This window comes from Accipiter gentilis, chromosome Z (genome assembly GCF_929443795.1).
Source record: "Accipiter gentilis chromosome Z, bAccGen1.1, whole genome shotgun sequence".
Taxonomy (NCBI): Eukaryota; Metazoa; Chordata; class Aves; order Accipitriformes; family Accipitridae; genus Astur; species Astur gentilis.
In genome coordinates this window covers 8,181,033-8,200,388 of record NC_064919.1, presented here as the reverse complement: position 1 = coordinate 8,200,388, position 19,356 = coordinate 8,181,033, and the positions used below count along the sequence as shown (strand labels likewise).

Here is a 19,356-nt window from a genome sequence, read left to right as displayed (position 1 = left end):
GGTAAAATCAACCATTCCTGTAGCTGTCCGGAATTTCCCAGAAACCTTCTCTTTTGTGAGCATCTATGATTTTCTCATTTAATGTCCAAAAATATATTTACAGTACCTTGGTCTGTAGCTTCCCAAGGTCTGGGCTTTCCATTTGTGATCTTCTATCCATGTCCCTCAGCAGCATCTGGTTGTCTAATACACTAAATTTGGGGGAAATCACTTTTATGTGGGCTATCAAAAAAAATTGAAAGTATTTTGTGTGTCATTACTGTTACAGTTTATCAGTTGTTACATCTCTTCATAGATCAATTCAATGCTGAGTTGATTTAAGGATGTGAGATAAAAATGCAAAATAGCTTTAAATTTCTTGTGTGTTAAACCAGCATAGTGTTCAAAGGATGCTGGTTCTTCTTTTCTGTTCAATCTTTTTTATTTTGCTTGGACAGAGACAGTAAGCCAATATTCACAGTTGCTTGGCAATAGTCAAGTTGTGAAATGCACACCCAACCTGTGAGGCATTATGGTTGCTTAGTTCATGCATGTAAATTTGGGGGTTTGAAATCTGAACAAGTCCACACCCATAGTGTCTTTTTGGAAAGTTTGTTGTAACATTTAATCTTAAAGGCATTATTAATTTAATGATTCCATTTTCAGAGATGTTGAATATCGACAATTTTTAGAAAAGTCAAAACTGGGTGCTTAGCACTGTTTGAGTATTAATTTGAAATGTTAGGAAGTTTATGCTGCAGCCGGGGTATATCTCAATGCAGTAAGTTCCATCTCTTCTGATTTATTTCAAAACTACAATAAACTGTAATTACTTTACACCTGAAATATACATTAACAGGAAAAAAATCATCTCAGTTCTAGATGTATTATCAGCAAAAACAACCTCTGGCAAAAAGCCTTTAAAGAAAGTAGAGCAAAACATTTTTTGGTGGATACATTCAATTTGTCTTCTGGCAAGCAAAACCAGATTATTTAAGGATACACTTTTAAAATGGTCTATTCTAAAGGTAATGAGGAGTGATGCAGCTGTAGTCACCTTATCCTACCAGTTATTGTGCCATAAAGATTTTAGAGAGCTTCTGCCTTTTGCTTACAAAAGCAGCCTGCACTTAGAAAGACCTCAGTTCTGCAAATGCTTACACACAGTTCACAGTGTGTGGAAGTAAGTCTGTAAGATGTCTTTCTAGGTTTTGGAGTTTTGTGATTTTCTTGCTAGTATTGAGAAATTCCTTCGGGAATTTAAATGAGTAGTGCTGTGAAAGGGGTGATTGCCATTATTTCTGTTCTTTATATTTATTGAATTTATTACAATAGTAGTAATTACTTTTCCCTTGATACAAATGCAAAAGTCAATGTATTACTGTTGTGTTTGTTGTTTTAGGAGTCTTTGGATGATGTTCAAGAAGCTGGAGTTTATGCGACAGAAGAAGTGATTCGCTATGAATATCATGTCTTGTACTCCAGCAGCTACCAAGTACCTGTGCTTTATTTTAGGGCATGCTTTTTAGGTAAGACCAATCTTCTATTAGACAAAGGCCAGAGTAAAAATGTGTTGGATGCAATAGATGTTAAACCCACAGATTTTGTATTAAATTGAGGAGCAGAGTAATGATCATATGTAATAACAAAGTAAGAGATGAAGCTGTTCACCAGTAAATTTTGTAATACTCACGACACAGAGCTTCAGGAGCCTGGAGTAGCTGATATCATCTTAGCCTGAAGGAGGCTGATCTTTGGCTCCTGGCATCTTGCCTGTGGTTGACTAAAACTGCTGGTCATTTTTCTTGTTCTTTTCTTTAAGTGAATACAAAAACTTAAAGCTGCAGGTTTGAATTTGGCTTCAAAATAAGTGGACATAATTACAGTGCTTCAGCAGAACTGTGTGTTTCTCTGGAGCCTGAATTTGAGCCACAAGGCTGGGGTCTAAATGTGCCTTTAAAAGTGTATGCTGTTTGCTATTTAAATTTGCTGCTTAAAAAAAATAAAATAATACCAATAAGGTATTGCCTTTTTCTATCTATTAAAACTGGCTCTTGAAACACTAACTGATCTTCTTTCCTCCCTAATATGTACATCTTGTTACCCATTACTCAATTGCTATAGCCACTGTGATTTCACTCGCCATCCTGTCAGGAAGGAAGGAGGAACACACAGCCTCCCTCCAAGGCTGCTGTTAGTGTCACTTATTTAATCAGCAACCATAGAGTGATCACGCTGCAGCACTGGATGTGCTCTGTTCCTCTCTGCCCGAAGACTGTGTACCTAGGGCGGAGGGATTGAAATCTTCTAGTCATTTCATTCAGTCTCCTGTATGGTAGCATCAGCATCTTCTGTGTTTTGAATAATCTCCTAACTTTATCTAGATAAAGATGTCTGAATGTTGCCAGTGATATCTTTTCCTTTTTAATTAAAAAGTAGCTTAAGCTGCTTTGAATGTGTTTGGTAGATTTAATCACTCTCTGCCTTATATTGTTTAATGGTTTCTAATTTTGCAGTGTTAGCATTTTAAAAGGCACTTTAGATTTAAAATTGAAGAACAAATTCTCATAGACTCCCTGGTGGAAAGATTTTAGTCTGAGGTGCAGTTTCAGGAATGGATAATTTGGGGTAAATTTTCAAACTGGGACATGGGGAATTGGGGACATTGCTCTGCCTTTACTACCAACAGAACTCATTTGCACACATCCTGCTGCAAATACATTTCTCGAATTATTACAAGCATTTACAAATGTGCAATGTTTTGCCTTTAAACTTATTGTGCAGACAGGAAGATAAAGAAAGTTTTGCTGGAAGAGACGGATTAACCTATTTGTGGTCCTGAAAAATGTCATCATCTTGGTTTTAGCTGAATTAATAGTGCACTGTCTCTACAGAAGAGGATGGAGACACTGCAGGTAGAGGAAATAGGACACTATTTCTACTGTACTGTACTTTCATATAATTAGTATTCACCATAAGCAGTTAATCACCAGAGAAGAGCTCCCAGAGACAAAACAAGTTGTTTAGCTTGTCAGCATCAGGGAATCGGAGGTGTTGAAACATGACTCCTTATAGCTGGAAGTGGATATTACAGAAGCTAGTGGATGATCTAATGCACAATCATAGTATTATGTGCCAACAGCTCCCCTTTCAGTACAAAACTGTAATTGTTCCTGCAAGTACAATTACGTTTTAAAACATTTCTGGGGAACCTTTCACAGTGGAAAACAAGGACTTTTTTAAGATAATTTCTAAAGTCACCTGGGTTTTCCTCAGCATTTAACGTTCTCTTTTAACATTTAACATTCTCTGACTCTTGTAGAGAGAAGGATACAAAATGCTAGCAATAGTACTTTTCCTATAATGTTTTGAGCTTGTATTCTCTGATCATACTTACGGATAGCTTGCTTTTGAAAATGAAAAATTCTGTCATCCCTGAAAGTTATTTGCCTGCCTGTGCCATGCTGTCTGAAGGTCCCAACGTGGGTTTTTCAAGAACATGCAGATAACACTCACAATCACTTGGGATATCTGAACAAAGTATCTTTTGCCTTGTCCTGAACCTGGTATGAGGAAAACTCTAGGTAATGCCCTGAGATTTTTTTCCTTTGAGGTAATAGTCTTCATGTAATAGGCTCCTCACCTTGTTTCTCAGACAACTAGTAATATTCACTGCATGCCTCATCTGAAATAATCAGGGAAGAATCTTCTGAGAGCTACATCAGTTTCCCAGTCTAAATTCTTGCCATTATTTGTAGATAAAGTAACAGAATCAGTTCCTCACAAGTCTCTTGTGAGTTGTTCATGGTTCCCCTTGAATCCTGTCCATACTGATCCTCATGTTAATTAGAGCTTTTTACAGGAGCTGAAGGTGAGCTATAATCCTTTCAGTGTTTCCACAGCCCTGCCCCGTCTTGCCTTTCCCAGCAGTAGGGCACAGAGTTCGAATTCAAAACTCTGCTTCTTTTCTGGCAGTATGTTAAGTGGCCATTACACCTCGAGGCCTGCCTAGGAAATAATAATTCTTCTGTTCAACCTGACTAAGTAGTTTTGCTTGTTTTGCAATATTCACTTCCTCACTTTGTATGTTATAATAGCAACTGGTGCCAGCCTGTCCAAATCTGTGCTCTTCCAAATAGACTCCCTAAAAACTTTTCTAGAACAATTAAATCCTGCCTTTTTCCCATCATATGTGAGTCCAGTTTTCATTGACTTGGCCTCTCACAGTCCCTTCTAGGAAAAAGGCTTCCAATAGAGTTGCTGGGGAGATTTTCCTGTCATCTTCAGTGTGGTTGGCATATTAAGGAGCTTGTGTCAGTGAGAACATCCAGTTTCAATCCTCTCTGCTAGCAATTGTGCTCAGACATTACAGATCAGTTCTTCCTGCAGAAAGGCAAAAGTTGCATTGTATCCTTATCATTGCTGCTGTCTAAACTGGATGAAATAACTTATTTTCTGGAATTCATCTTTAGACCTCTTTTTTTGGTGAGGCGAAGTTTGATATGTAATATAGTGCAAGGTAAGGGGTTGAAATTTTAATTGCAACAGACCAAAACCACTTTGAGAGACAGCTAAACTTTTTGGTAGTCTCTGGGTATAGATTTACAGGGAAGATCTTGTTCTGTGCAAAGGCAGATCTTTCAGCTGAAAATAACAATTCAGTGTGATGACTGTCTGGAAAGATGTTTGGGAACATTATAGGTTACAAGAAGGTATTTTTAGGCTACGTATATATACATGTAAGAAACATTCTTCACTACCTCATGATACTTCCCATGTGGCATATATTCCTAAATTCAGACCTACTGAAGTTCCAGTCTGTGTCAGGAGCTCAAGGCAGTGGTCCTCAGTACCTCAGAATCTCAGAGAATTAGGTGTCATTTCTCCAAAATCAGTCTCAGGCATGCCATACCTTTTGGAAATGGGAGCCCTTCTTTCTTTCTCTGGCTTCTGAGACTACCAAATAGGTAGCTGAAGAAATGTGTGAACCCCCGCTGATATCTGATGTCAGCAATTAGCCCTCCTAGAGACAGATGGTATAGGCAATTAGCCTTCCCGTTCAATGCTGGCATCAGCCAGATGGGCTGGGCTAGGTCCAGTAAGCTTTCTTTAATCAGCAGAGTGTTTTCCCCTTTTCTTAGTCTTTATGATGTCAAGGAACTTTGGTCTTTTCCTGAACTGTCATTGTCTGAAGCCATACATTCAAAAACCTCTTGCACTGACAATGAGGTAGCAGCAACATAATCACAGGTGGACACAGGCATCACTCAGGAATCACCCTGCACTTTAAGAAAATAATGGCTTGTCTCACACTTCTGTCTTATTTTTCCTACAAAGGTAGAGGAAGAATCATGAATGCTGGCTAAGCACTGGAAAGAAAGGGCAGAATAGGAGTCAATAAGAACTGCAGCCTAACTCCTCTAGGACAGAGAGAAGGAATGGAATTTTCAAGTTGATCTGCTCAAAATACGTCTAACTCTCTGACATACAGATAGATCCCTGCCAATAAAAAACATGCTAATCAGTGGTTAGAGATAGTGAGCTTGTAAGATAATGTAACTTCCTCCAACCCTGAAGGCATGACTTTCTGTATTCTTAACCATACTGGGCCTGACTGATGCGCTTCCCAGAATACAGACTTACTCCCTGAACTCAAAAGCATGTAACCACTATGTCCTTTCTCAGAAAGATAGCTCCTCCTAACACCATGTTCCATATGAACTGGTTTTATTGTGGCTTTGGACATAAGTAAAATAGAATAATTTGTATAATCAGATATTCTCCTAAGCTGTAAGGGTGTTTTTTCTTTTGTGGCAATGGTTTCTTAAAAGTATTTCTTTGGAAGGTATGCCAGAATGAAGCCTCAAAACAATTTGTGCACCATTTCACCAAAAGTGTCAAATAATCTTTAATTGGAAATCTAAGAATTTATTAAAAGCCCTTAGTAAACATCAAGAAAACAGAATATGTAAATGAGTTAACCCCAAGTGGACCATGAAGAAGCTTTTCTCAGAAAAGTTTATTATAGTCTAGACAGTTTAAATAATAAAAATCTGAGTGTGGGCTAGAAAGGCTGTAGTTGTTCTTGCCTGTTAAGGCAGATGAACTGGCTGATTTGAGCCCATAGTTAATTAATGGCAGAGACAGAACCCATGCTTAGGAATTCTTGGCTTCTATCCTTTATCTCCTTTCTCTTAACAGAAATCTTAGTTGGTTACTTCCCAGGCTTTTTTGGCCTTTCTTGCTGGGTAGATGTCAAGTTTATTGTCTTAGAGTCTGGATTTTGCAGACCCTGGGTTAGTATTGATGAGCTGATGATGTGTTGCCTGCCAGATTTGTAGCATTATGGGCATGGAGCTTCAGACAAAGGTACAGTAAATCTGGCATGACCCACAAGCAGCTGTTGCTGTGTAGTGTACATTTCCTTTCACCCTCTGTAATTATTTAATGAGGTGAATTATACAAAATGTACATATAACCACAAACTTTCACTTCTGTCTGCATACCCACTCCCAGCTAGACCTGGGACAAGCTGCAAGCACCTCAGCAGCTGTGTCATCATGGGTGGATGATGAATAAATGTATTGCTGGGTGAATCTGAAGCCTCTACCTTCCTCTCCTGCCACTTCTCTTGGCTTGATGCTGCTGTAGCCTTTTTTCTGGCTCAACTTTTTGAGTTCAGCTCCATCACAGGAAAGAATGAGACAAGAAGCAGAGAGGCTGCTTGGCTCAGCAGGTGCCACAGTGGCCCCTTGTTGCTAGCAGCAACAATTACAGACTGCTCTGTCAGCCCAGCTGGATATTTGAGGTCTCAGTGGGTAGCAAGAATGTGTAACAGGGGCTGCTAAACATGTGAATGCTGGCAACCCTACAAAAAGGGGTCCAAAAATGCCCGAAGAATACAGATGTGTGTTTTGTACAAATCTGGGAGCTTGCGAATAAAATGGATTCACTTATATTATCCTAAGCAGATGACCAAAGTCACACAAATCGAGGATTTTTAAAACATGCTTCCAGCCAGATTACCTGAAATGGTTTTATCGTCCACACTTATCTTTTGACACTGAAACAGGAACAAAACCAAAACAGACTGCAAAAGCTCCAAACTCTTTCTTCTTCTTCCCCAGATGCTTTCTAACAAACAGTCCTTCTATGAGTCGTTTTAAGATCTTGGTGGTTTTTGTGTGTTGTTGGGTTTTTTTGGTGTTTTTTTTTGTTTGTTTGTTTGTTTGTTTTTAATGGAGAGAGAAAACACTAGGCTTTCAGGTATTCATCCCACAAAAGAGGATGGGGAAACTGTCCATCCACCCTGTCTCTTTTTGCAAGGGTCCTGCAGTTCCCAGCTATGTAGCTGAACCTCACATCCATTTTAAGTATTGATAACTTGCTCTGTCCTGCTGCATCTGGCCTCCCATCTAGAAAACTGAGCTAGTCAGTTAAATAAGAATTTACAGAAACACAGTACTTGGGAGCATGTATGAAAGTTTACTCAGTTTGAAAAACAGACTTAATTCATACTCATTTAAAGCTTAGTGAAATATATTAAAATAGTGCAGAAGATTAAAAATGTAGGGAAATTTAAGTCCAAGCATATTTCAGTATATAAGTGCATAATCAGAATGCCTAGATCAATTTTTTTTTCCTGTGTGAAACACTTGAATTACTTTATATTAACTATTGAAGTATTTTACTACCTGTGACCTCACTCTGATGTGAAGTGAAACTTTCAGTTTGGATATATTTGTATTTTTCTCTGAAATGAAAATAGTTCTATAATGAAATATAATGGAAGATATAGTGCTTCTCATACATGAAGTAATAAAATGCATGAAGTAAAGACAAAACTCAATTTTAACTGTAATATGATTAATGGTTCAGTTCTGGCAATGAGATTAACAGTTAGAGTCACAGTAATCCATTCCATGTGTATGATCTGAATTTGCTCAAGTGTTATTATAAAAACTCACAGATACAAAGAAGGTTGTACAGAACAAAATCTAGAGTGGCAAATGAAATTTTGCATTAGAATGTGTGTTCTAAATTTTACATTTGGACTTTCTCTGGATTGTCTTTGCAGGTTGAATAGAAAACAGAAAATTGCAAGTATGCATGGCATCTCGTATTACCTGCACACAGATTCTGAGCATAAATACATCCTTCTTAAGTTAACTTAGGCTCTTGTAACAAATTTCTTAGTCAATGTTAGACCATCTCCAGCACAGCGCTGGTGCCTGCCATCATAAGACAGAGGACATGATGGTCTGACAAGTCTCAACGCTCATAAGGATGGCATAGTATAGCTAGTTAATATGCTGTTACCCCCTCAGATATTTTATTTGCTACATGCTTCTGCTATATGGTGCTTATATAAGATCAGAACTTGGTGCTTTTTGATAAATATGTGTGGAAAATAAGATAAAACAGAGGCTGTAGGCAGCTGGTTTTAACTTATATCTAAACATGGCATTCAAATGTTAATTGGGTGAATAAATCTTGTTCATTTTACAGACATGAAAATGTCAGTAGAATAAAACTATTTATCACAGGGTAATGTTTTCTGACAGCTAATAAATGCCAAGATGAATCTACTTATTGAAAGTATATAAAAATATTCTATTGCTGTTTGTCAAAAACAAATATTCAGGAAAAATTAACATGCTTATTTTCTAAGTGGTTGACACTAATATCTTGGCATAATTCTAACATCACAACTAAAAACCTGATGCAACAATGCTATATAAATGCAGCTCAAGAAAAAATTATGGGCATGTAGGTTACCAAAATGCAGAATTTTGTTTGCAGAATTTTGTTCCTTAGATGTTTTCCACTCTCTCACTATGAATTGTGTGTATTTATGTGAGATAACTGTTTATGATATTATTTAGTGGTTTTAAATTTATCTTACCCAAGCAGTGTTTTACAAAATTAGTTTAACTTCACACTTTACAACCAGAACAGTAAGCTGTTACTCTCAGGTGACAGAGAAGGAAGGTAAACAGGGAATTTAGGGTGGTTTTATATGCACCTTCAGTCAGGATTTGAGCAACGCCAGAAGGGGCTCAATCACATTTTGCTGTTATTTTTGCCATCTTCTTCCAGACAATCAGTATTTTCAGACTTACTTTTGCTATTCTGTATTCAAGATATAGCATGCTTAAGAGCTTTGACTGTGAGTGGTTGTTTCCTCCCCTTCGCCCAGATGGAAGACCTTTAACTCTGGATGAAATATGGAAAAGTGTTCATGCATGCTACCAGGCTCGTCTGCTGGAGGGGCCCTGGGACACTATTACACAGCAGGTGAGGAACCATTGGTCCTTTACAAAATTGATGAATGCAATATACGCCTGAATCCTCAATGGCCTTATTCCCCTCTTGGACACATGTAAAATATATAAAAGTCTAACTGAGGTTGTGCTCAGCCAGTTACCAACAATAGTTTCAGTCCTGGATTTTGAAGGTTATAGAGGTGTTCACCATGTAAGACTTAATGTGACAGTATCTCTTATTTAAAATACTTTTCCAAAGCCAATCCTGAAAACTTCAGGCAGTTTCTGAGTAATCATGGATTTGGGTAAATACAAAAGTAGACTTATTTATATAAGTAAAATTAATGTAACATTTCACAGATTGTCTATTAATCAAATTACCAAAAAAGACTGTGTAATTTTCAATTTTAAATAGACTTGCAATCCTTAGGATTGAAGGATAGAAAATTGGTCTCTCAGTCAAATAATGAGTTATTGGCGACTAATGTCCTTAAGAATCAGTAGTTAATGAATGCTGTGTTTTGCAAGAGGAAGCAGATTAGTAAACTGTGATATCACTGCCTTCTTTTAAAGCTATTCAAATAATTTTATTTAAAGTGGTTTTAAAATCACCAGATCATTTCAGCAACCATTCCCAGACTTGCCATGATGGCTCTCTTGAAAACAGTTAAACTCATTCAAGGAAGAGTGAGATGTTCAGAGCTGAGTTGGTTGCTCTGGTTTCTTCCCTCGGCCCCAGGCCTCCACGGTAAGTTTGGACAAAGAATGGAAACTCTAGGTGTGAATTTTTTATCATCAGACAAAGCTACTAATGTGTCCTTTCTTCCTTCCCTTTCCTTCCTTGACTTTCTGATTTTAGTTGTTTCCAGGTACACAGGTCTCTTACCACAGTAGCTGGCACAACAGGGATGTAACCTCAACTGAGTTCTACAGGTGTTTCCTTAATTCAACTAATACAATTTAATTACAGGATGCCTATTTGTAGATGGTACTCAGTCATGAGATCGCAAGCAGCATTCATGTTTTTGCAGCCATGGACTATTATTCATATTATAATAGCTCCCTGAGAACCTAACAAGCATTGGTTTTCTGATGTTTGCTATGCATGTTTGAATTCCAGTTGTGAGTTTGCAGATACTTGTAATACATGCTTTTACATAAAGTATTAATTACCTGACTTCTCTACTGCTGAATGAAGATGAGAAAATTAGGTTTTAATAAAATAATGTAATATGGTAGCAGATAACTGATTTCCTGCACAAGAAAGTATTGCAGTTCAGATTTTTCAGTAAAGTTTTGTGATTTATAGCTGAAGTTTCAGATGTGTAGCTGAATCATGACTGTTTCTGCATAGAGAGGCAGAGGATTTAATTAGCTTTGCCTTCACTGCATCCACCTTCTTGCATTCCTAGTAGACAGAGACCAGTAACCTTGTGGTAAGATGGCAGGTATCCTTTAGGGCTGACATCTCTGGTATTTCCCAGCTAAGCTGTTCTGGCTTGTGGGTAGTTTATATTCCCACCTGCAAAAATGTACGGGAGAACCTGCTATGTGCACTTGAGAGCTGGTGTGCCTTCTCTACGCTTACTGTGGCCTGAAGCCACGTTCAAGCTCCTCTGTGGAAAGCACAGTCTCTTTCTATTCGTCTGCAGAGCACTGCAAGAACCTACAGCTCTGTATAGGTAATAAATCATAATGCAGTACTACTGAGAATAAAGCATAAACAATATGTTTGGAATGTGTAAAATCAGAGTGGTGGAAGCCAAAAGGAAAACCAGGTCACTCCCACCCAGGGATTATTTTTGCCTCTTAAGGAACAGTAAAGTGAAACTGTCCTGCATCTCATAACTAGAGATGTGTGTGAGATACATACACACAAAGGCTTGCAGAAACAGGTTTTATGGGTGGTGAAATGTGTGGAGTGCTAAACCTGTTGTTTCTGTGACACATCTCCAGAGCCAATTCAGCCAATGTGAGTCCAGTGACAAAGATGTAAGGAAAAACATTTTGGAGAAATTAGCGAAGTTGTAGCAGCAAAATAGTATTGAACATAACATCAAGGTGACTATCCATTAAATAAGGAGATTACAAACTAAGTAAACTGTTCCTAGAGTTATATAGACTGTGCCTCAGGCTGATAGCACAATAGTGGAACTGCTGGCAGGCAGCAGAAGCCAGAGAAGTTAAGATCCTTGAGCAATCCCACTACGTAATTTGGAATTACTTCAGGTTTTTTTCTACACCATTGGTATATACACCTTCTCCCTGAAGACTGTGTACCTGTGGCTCAAGGCTGTTGAATTCCACTGACTTCAGTGAGGTTAGCCTGCTTTACATCAGTATTGGACTTGGTCCAAAGGCCTCAGCTGCATTCCTGGATTGAAAATGTACTTTCCCACATGGCTGCAAGAGAGAGCCTCCGGGAAAGCAGCTTTAAGAAGAGGTCTACAGTTTTAATTTGAGATGAAAGCAGAAAGGCACCAGGTAGTGAGGGTGCATTTGCTTATGGTCACTCAGTCAAGTGATGAGAAGACAAAGGAATGCATGGTTTGTGGAAGTGTAGATCTCTGGAGCTGAATCGGAGCAGAGGAAAGCACCAGTACAATTAGCAGTGTCAACACTATTGTATTTTCAGTGGCAGCAACCACTGGTGCAACAAACCCTTCCCCTTGTAAACTGAGAGATGCATATGCCAGTCCAAACATAAAACAGCAATAAAAATCAGAGTGTTCTCAAAGGAATTATGAAAGATAATAAAAACATACTGTAAGCACTAGCCTGCAAGCCTCAGATCAAAGCAAGAGTTAGGTCTACAAGAAAAAGAGTGTTTTTCCCCCTCAAATGAATCAGGGTTCTGAATTGAAACACAGTTTTCTCTTCATTTTTCTGCTTTTCTGCTGACCCATTTTGTTATGTGGGTTAGGCTTTGCCTGCAGGGACACAGATCATGTAATGCAAGTCATTGGACAAAACACCGAATCAGGCTTGAACTCTCAGTACACATGGATAGCAGAAAGAAAAGCTTTAGGATTTTGTTCCAAAACAGATACAAATTTTAAATTCTACAAGCAATCCACCATTGGAAAGAAAAATTGAATTTAGCACTGTCCATGCATAATGTTACTTAACTTTTAACTAGCTGCTGATTCTGCACTTTGATTCAATAGTTGGAAGATTAGGAAAAGGAAGTCATACTGCCTTTTTTTCTCCCAGATCCAGGATATTACACTAATCATTTGGGACTTATATTCCATGTATTTTATGAAATGTGGGGTGCCATGCCTGTGCACATTTTTGATACAACTATATTTTGGCTTATACTCTCTATGGTAAAATATATCTAAGATCACGAACTGGGACATTGCCTAAGCTGCAAAGAATTGCCAAAAGCAAATTTTAGGTAAAATTTGAACTTTTTTAGTTACTTTTGATTATTGTGGAAAGTCATGCGCATTTTCAGAGAGAAAGCATCTTCAAATATTTTTACTGACTAGATGATTTTTTCTTGCAAAAAGCAGAAGTCAACTGGTTACCTTCTCATAAATAAATTAACATGATAAGGTTGCGTAGTATTTTATAATGATAATTGATAAATGGTGATGATTTAATTGCACTTCCTCTAGTAATAACCTTAAAATGCTCAAATGAAGTTCCTATGATTGGCTTTCTTCTAAGTTAAATCTCCCTGGAGTCTTCAGTCATCCCTTTTCTACATCCGGCGATAACTTGCTTTAGCTGTTTTAAATAATACAAATCAATTATAACACACAGCTGTTTAACAAAAGTTCTAAATGTTGCTACAGGTCTCTGTGGGTATTTCCTGATGGCTTATAATGACATCAATTTAGCACACCTGGTAAGATCTGTGTGAGCTGGAAGTAGCTTAATTCTGCAATGACAGGAAAATTAAAGAGTATTTATGTGTTACTGTTGCATTTCAGAACCATTGCCAACAGTGATTTTAGCTTCTTTTTGGAAAGAGTCAGAAATGGAATTGCAGACATTGCATGCCTATGTCCTGAATAGTTTATTTGTAACTTGGCGAGTGCTTTTGAGGATATCCTGTATTAGTTATTTCTCTCTACACATTCTACACAAAAGAATGTCTCTTCACCTTTTCAAATTAATGGATGCTAGAAATGTACTCTTTACAAGAAGCTCCCTTCCAAGTCTTTGTAGCTTTTCCTGAACTGCAGACAGAGCTTTCCTCAGTTGGATTTTGCCGTTCAGCTTGACTTAGGATGGAATCACAGCCCCGCACCCCCCATACCATCATGCTGGGTAACCTTCTGGGCTCCTCAGGCAGCCAGCCTGAGGTGTTTTTCCTGACTGCATTGCTTTTTAAAAGTACTTACTAAGCCAGTTATATATCAGCCTTAAAAGCAAATAAGAGATCTAGATGTTTGGAAAAGAGCGGGGGGAGAAAAAGACATGTATGTCAGACTGAGAGAAGTTGCAAATAGGATGAATGTAAAAATAACACTAAGGTTCCTGGAGAGATTTCAATTAATAGTGGAAAACAAAGACAAGATGCATTCTCCAAAAACTCGGGCAAATGTATCCAGCTAAAAGAAAGTTATAGTAAATGGGAAGAAAAGTCTAGACGAAAGAATGATGAAGTAAGTCATTGTGGTAATGGATGGTGACAAGAGAGACAGATATTTCTCTCACATATACTCTGATATTCATCAGAGAAGTCCAGTACAGTTTTAGGTAAGTACATAGTGGCATTGTGTAAAACACCTCAAACATAATGGTCCTTCTTTGTGTAATTGAACAGCAGATCCACCACATTAGTATCCAGGTATAATATACCAGAGGCATAGTTAAGTTGGCAGCAGTCCAAAAGTGCCATGGTCAAATGCTAAATGATGAGGCAATTTCAAAAGAAACAAACCCACAAGAATAGGAAAAAGGTTCATAAACAAAGAACAGAGAATAGAGAATAGAAGTGAAACAAAGGGGGAGAAATCTTCCTGATTATAAAGGTGAATATATTTTACCACATGGTAGTGCATGATTTAACAACCAGGAATTTAAAAAACCAGGATAACTAAAGTTTAGTTAAATCAGTAAAGGCTACATTTTACCTTTTATCGTTTTGGCAATCTCTCCCAACGTGACTGGGAGATGTGAAGCAGCAGAAGTTAACTATATGGTTATAGCCAGAACTTCTGTCTTCAGACCATATGGTATTAGGTCCTTGCTGCAGAAGTTGGAAATATAGAGCCCATAAGTACCTGAGAATATAAAATTTTTTCCTCTGATTTTTAGAAGCCTGCTTTTCAAAATTATGGCCTAGTCATCATGAAGATTTAAGAGCATAATAACTTCACTAAATACTACATACATACTTCCATATAAGCTATATGCATTATTGCATACAGCAGTAAAGCTGCTTTGAAAATTTTAATGTATGTCTAGTGGCCAAAATTTCAAATAATAATTGAACTATTTGAAAATACAAATTTAAAAAATGAACAGAGATGCTCAGCTGTCTTACTGATCCATGTTTACATTTTTTCCAGCTGTAAGATAACTGATTGTCTATGAAAAGTTGCTGAGATGACAGTCTACAAGACTGAAGCCCTTTTTTGTTGGAATGGGTATGGGACAGGCATTAGCAGTGCATGAATTTTCATCCTGCTGTGGCTAAGTGCTTCAAACCTATTTTGAAGTACCTGCATCAAGGACCAAGACAATAGTGTAGTCTCCACATCCCTTTGAGTCATTGGTTTCTCCAGAGAGTGTGACCTGGTACTGGATTGGTGATGTATACAGTCACCTATTAGAAGATAAACTGAGACCCATATACTTTCCAGGCACCTTCTGAAAGTTGTTTAAAACCAGTAGAATATTTACTGGATTGGAAAATGAGTGAATGCACTGCTCATTTTTCATCCTTTCTTTGCCCTGATGGGTATTTGTAAAAATGTGTACAAAGTAGAACAACTTCAACAGGGGAAAGTAAAGCATTCCTGCCTCAGAATACCATGTAGGTCAGTGGTGAACTGCTCTCCTAGGAAGTTAAGAGATTTACTCTAAATCAAGCAGAAAAGAAATTTCAATCCAGGTCTCTTGTGTCTCAGGTGAGTTCTCTACTTGCTTGTAGAGTAAAGGGAGGTATAACTGCCTACTCGTCTTTCTTTTTGATGTGGTTTGTGCGAGACCTGCTTTTGTAGGCATGCTGCATGAATGCCTACGGGCCACCTGCATTGCTGTCACAGACTTACTCTGGGACTCATATCGGGGCACAGGCTATAAACTAATCATCTTTTCAAGATGCAGTTGTTTATGCACATGCTTAGTGACAGAAATGTGGGATTTTTTTCCTGCGGGGAGAGACATGACTGAGAAACATGCATTTGTAAGGCTGCAATGAAACTGAGTAATAACTTCACGAATTTCAGTTACAAGCCCTTGGACATATGTGCCCAAGTCCATTTTTGATTCTTGTCACTTGTGCAAGTCCATGTCTTAGTTTTTTTTTTCCTGTGTGGAAGCAAACTAGCAAGATAATTTTAAACCTGATGGATGAACCTGATCACAGTCAGTACCAGGTACCACCAAAAATTTTGTTTTTAACAGGGTGTTGTTGTCATAAAGCCTGACCTTCCCCTGAGAAAACAAAGTCATAAACACAATCAAGTATATGTGCTAAGGCTTAATCAATGCTTAGTGAGATTGGAATGTAAAATCAAACATCCAAGGATAGAAATCAAATGGCATTATTACAAGAGGCTCAGCAGTTGAAAAACTGCCCAGTAAAACAAGAGTGAAACCTTGGTGACTTGAAGGTTCTGCAGAAATAGTCTAAAAAACTAATCTGTGAGTCGGGTCTCTGAAGGATTATGGAAGTTACAGAGCACATATATCCATACATCCCTCCCCTCCTGCCCTTTTTAACCAAAACTGTTCAGATGCAGTTACTTCTCTTACCAAAATCTGACACAGAGGTATGTGTGCAGAACATTCCCCCCAGCTGTGGGAGTGGACATGTGTCTTGTGTGATACCTTGGTTCTGGATTTGCCAACTATAAATCAGCATTTTGCTTGTTTAGCACTTTGCTGTCTCTCCAGAAAAAGACATTCAGAGCATTCTCATACCAACTGTATATGTGGCAGTTTCTGAGAACAGTGCAAATCTAAGCCTCAGGATTATATTAACTCAGATCTGCCAGTCTGAAATTCTGCTTCCAGAAGGGTGAAAAAACCTTCAGGATTCTTAAGAATGAGACGTTTCCTGTGATCACATTGATTGTGTTATTCCGTCACTGTGTCTCTCATAAAACTTTTTCATGAGCCTCTCCTTTGTGGCACTGCAGAAAAGATAAACCTAATGGTCTAACTTATGAATAGCGATCTCTGCAAATACACATTTCTTCAAAGTTTATTTCTCCTTTAGTGTGTTCCTGCTGTTCTATAACCTTGAATAAATTCTTAAATATGGGAGATCATTGTTGTCTATGTGGTGCTTTATTAAAAGATCCTCCACAGTGCTTCAAGTCTTAGCTTAAAGGCTCACCTTATATAACCCTTAAAATAAAAAGCTGTGGACAGTTGATACCAATGCTAGTCAAGTTAGGACTAAAGGTGATTCTTCTGGTTTCCTTCTGCACTGTTCATGCATTTTCAGGTGCAGACTATTCAACCCTTTTTTGAGTCCTCATCTGCAATGAATAAAGCTGTTCCCATTTACTAATAGCACTTCCACTACAAAAATGGATGAGTTAGCAACTCTGTCTCACAAAGTACTGATTGTAAGTTTCAGAATAGTCTGTGTCTATTTTTTTCTCAACATTTATTTCTCAATTTCATCGGAATGAGGTGTTTTTCTTCTGTCATTTTATACTTAGCAGGTAGTAGTATAATCTCTGTTATATGTCCATTCTGTCATACAAAAAGTAGTCAACTAAACTACCCAAATAACAGCACAGAACTGCACTATTTCTATATTAATCCAGAGTCTGCTTTTTTTCAATACGTAGTTAAGAATCTGGAAGATGTATTCTTTATAGTACTTCAATAATCCTGTCCATTACATCACTTAATTTATAACAGTGGTAACAGAAAAATCAATAAACTTTATTTCTAAAATGTCAGGGATGTTAATGGTGTGATTTAGAAAAGCAGAAAGATTCAAAACTCTGAACAAACCACATTGATAGAGTGTTGTAGAGGCACATCTTGCTGAAACTGTGGTAGGGAGGATTTAAATCATTATGGCTCAGTCATCTTGAAAAATGTGTGTAGGTAGCTATTCTTAGACATACAAATCTTTCTTGCCATATTGTGGGATTTTGCTAAGTGGGGGAGGCTGTATACAGTTATCTTAACAGAAGGTTGCTAAGATTGTTCTTAAATCATTTTGGGTCATATCAACAGTTGCTATGGATCCCCTGCTAATATTTTTGGAAAATTATTAGCACAACTTCCTGAGGAAAGGGTGACTTACCAGTATAGACTGGAAAGCTGTTTCACAGGGGAAAATCTAAGAATGGGAAAGCTGGGTGGGTATTTATTTCCAACTAAAATTTTCTGTGATGTATTGAACTTCTGTAGTTTAAACCAAGTGGTAGTATTGTACAAGCTAGCAAGTAGGTTTTATTTTAAAACTAAGCTTTAATCAATAATGTATAGCTACCCTACAGTTTAATCATGCTTTTCCCAGTAAGACTTAATGGACATAAACCTAGTCTGACTAAATTCATAGGAGGAAAAAATAGTGGACTAATACTAAATGATGTAGAATAAATACAGAGGTTTAATGGGTAATTTACTTGTAGAGATAATAAGCAGTAGGAGGATCCTGCCAATTTCGGGGTCAGAATTCAGGATAGACTTTCAAGTCCTGGTACTATTGTTACTTGAGTTGATCAGTTACTCTGAAATGAAGATTCAATAATACTTTCCACACAGATATATAATTAATTGAATTAATTACAGTGTAATAGTATTGATTCTCTTGATTCTTTGCTACTTCTGTAGAAAAACTGTTTCAGTGCTACACATTGCACTTACGGATAATTTATCTAGCAGTGGCTTTGCTTCCACAGAGCTTCCCAAGCAGAGATTTTGTGGAAAACATTATAATAGCATGTTACCTGCCTGGTCTGGCATTTCTCCTTGTAGGCTGAGGTGGGTTGTTCTTCTGTCTTTCCCCTGCCATGATTTCTGACAATGCATTACTGAAATGAAGCTGATTACTGAACATTTCCTCTTATTGAATGTTTTTGTAAAAAATTCTGAAATAGACAACAACATTGATTGCACAATATGAAAGAAGTGGATATCATATATGACACATTCAGCTCTGTTTGAAAGGCAACTGGTATGGTCACAAGGCATTGAAAACTTTATAACAATTTCCCTTTTTGTTTTCTGCAGCAAGGGCTTTTGGTCAAGCCCTTTGGCAGATTTTTTTTTTTTTTAAATAAAAAAAAGCATTATAAATGCCATTTAAATGAAAGTTAGGCATCCATGCTAGCGGAAAGCATTTTATACCTAAGCACCTGTGCTCTCAAGTTGTGGAGGCAGATGGTATCAGCAGCTCAAAAGCATTTAGACAAATTCATGAGACCACTTGTCCATAAATGGATGCAAAATTACCAGGCAGGAATGTACCCTCCATCATCCTTAACAAAGCAGATATGCTGGAGCAGTACAAGGGGAGTGAACCACAGAAAGAAGCTAGGCTCATGTTCTCCCCAAATAGCCTTTCCAACTGCTGCTGTTGGAGACAGAATGCATTGCGAGGTGGACCATTGGTCCAATGTAGTCAGGCACTTAAATTTTAAGGCAGTCTGAGGTTCAAAAAAGAAAGCGAACTCATCCAAGGAGATTAATTTACTCCATATAGTCAGAGTTGTATCTGAAGCTGTATACAATTCCAAGGCTCACAAAACCAGCTGAAAGCCCTTGAAGTTGAAAGTCAGCCAGAGCCCCTTTTTGGCTCCTCTTTTTGTGTATTGTGTTTCTGACTGCGTAGCAGCCTGATTCAAGAATAAGGACAGAGACCACCCAAAATCCCCTGCAGAGTGGGAGCTATGGCTCCTATAGAAATGGTGGGTTCAAGCTTCCGTACGCTGTAGCTCTTAAGAGAGGTCAGCTT

At 37.9% G+C, this 19,356-nt stretch overlaps 1 protein-coding gene across 1 annotated transcript in view; it reads left to right on the top strand.

Moving 5' to 3' along the window:
• The window catches only part of ATG10 (autophagy related 10), a 79,932-nt gene that overhangs the window by 48,874 nt on the left and 11,702 nt on the right, over positions 1-19,356 (top strand). Inside the window, exons 4-5 of the mRNA XM_049796421.1 lie at positions 1,382-1,508; positions 9,179-9,276. Coding sequence (XP_049652378.1) covers positions 1,382-1,508; positions 9,179-9,276 — 225 coding nt within the window. The remainder of the gene's footprint in view (positions 1-1,381; positions 1,509-9,178; positions 9,277-19,356) is intronic.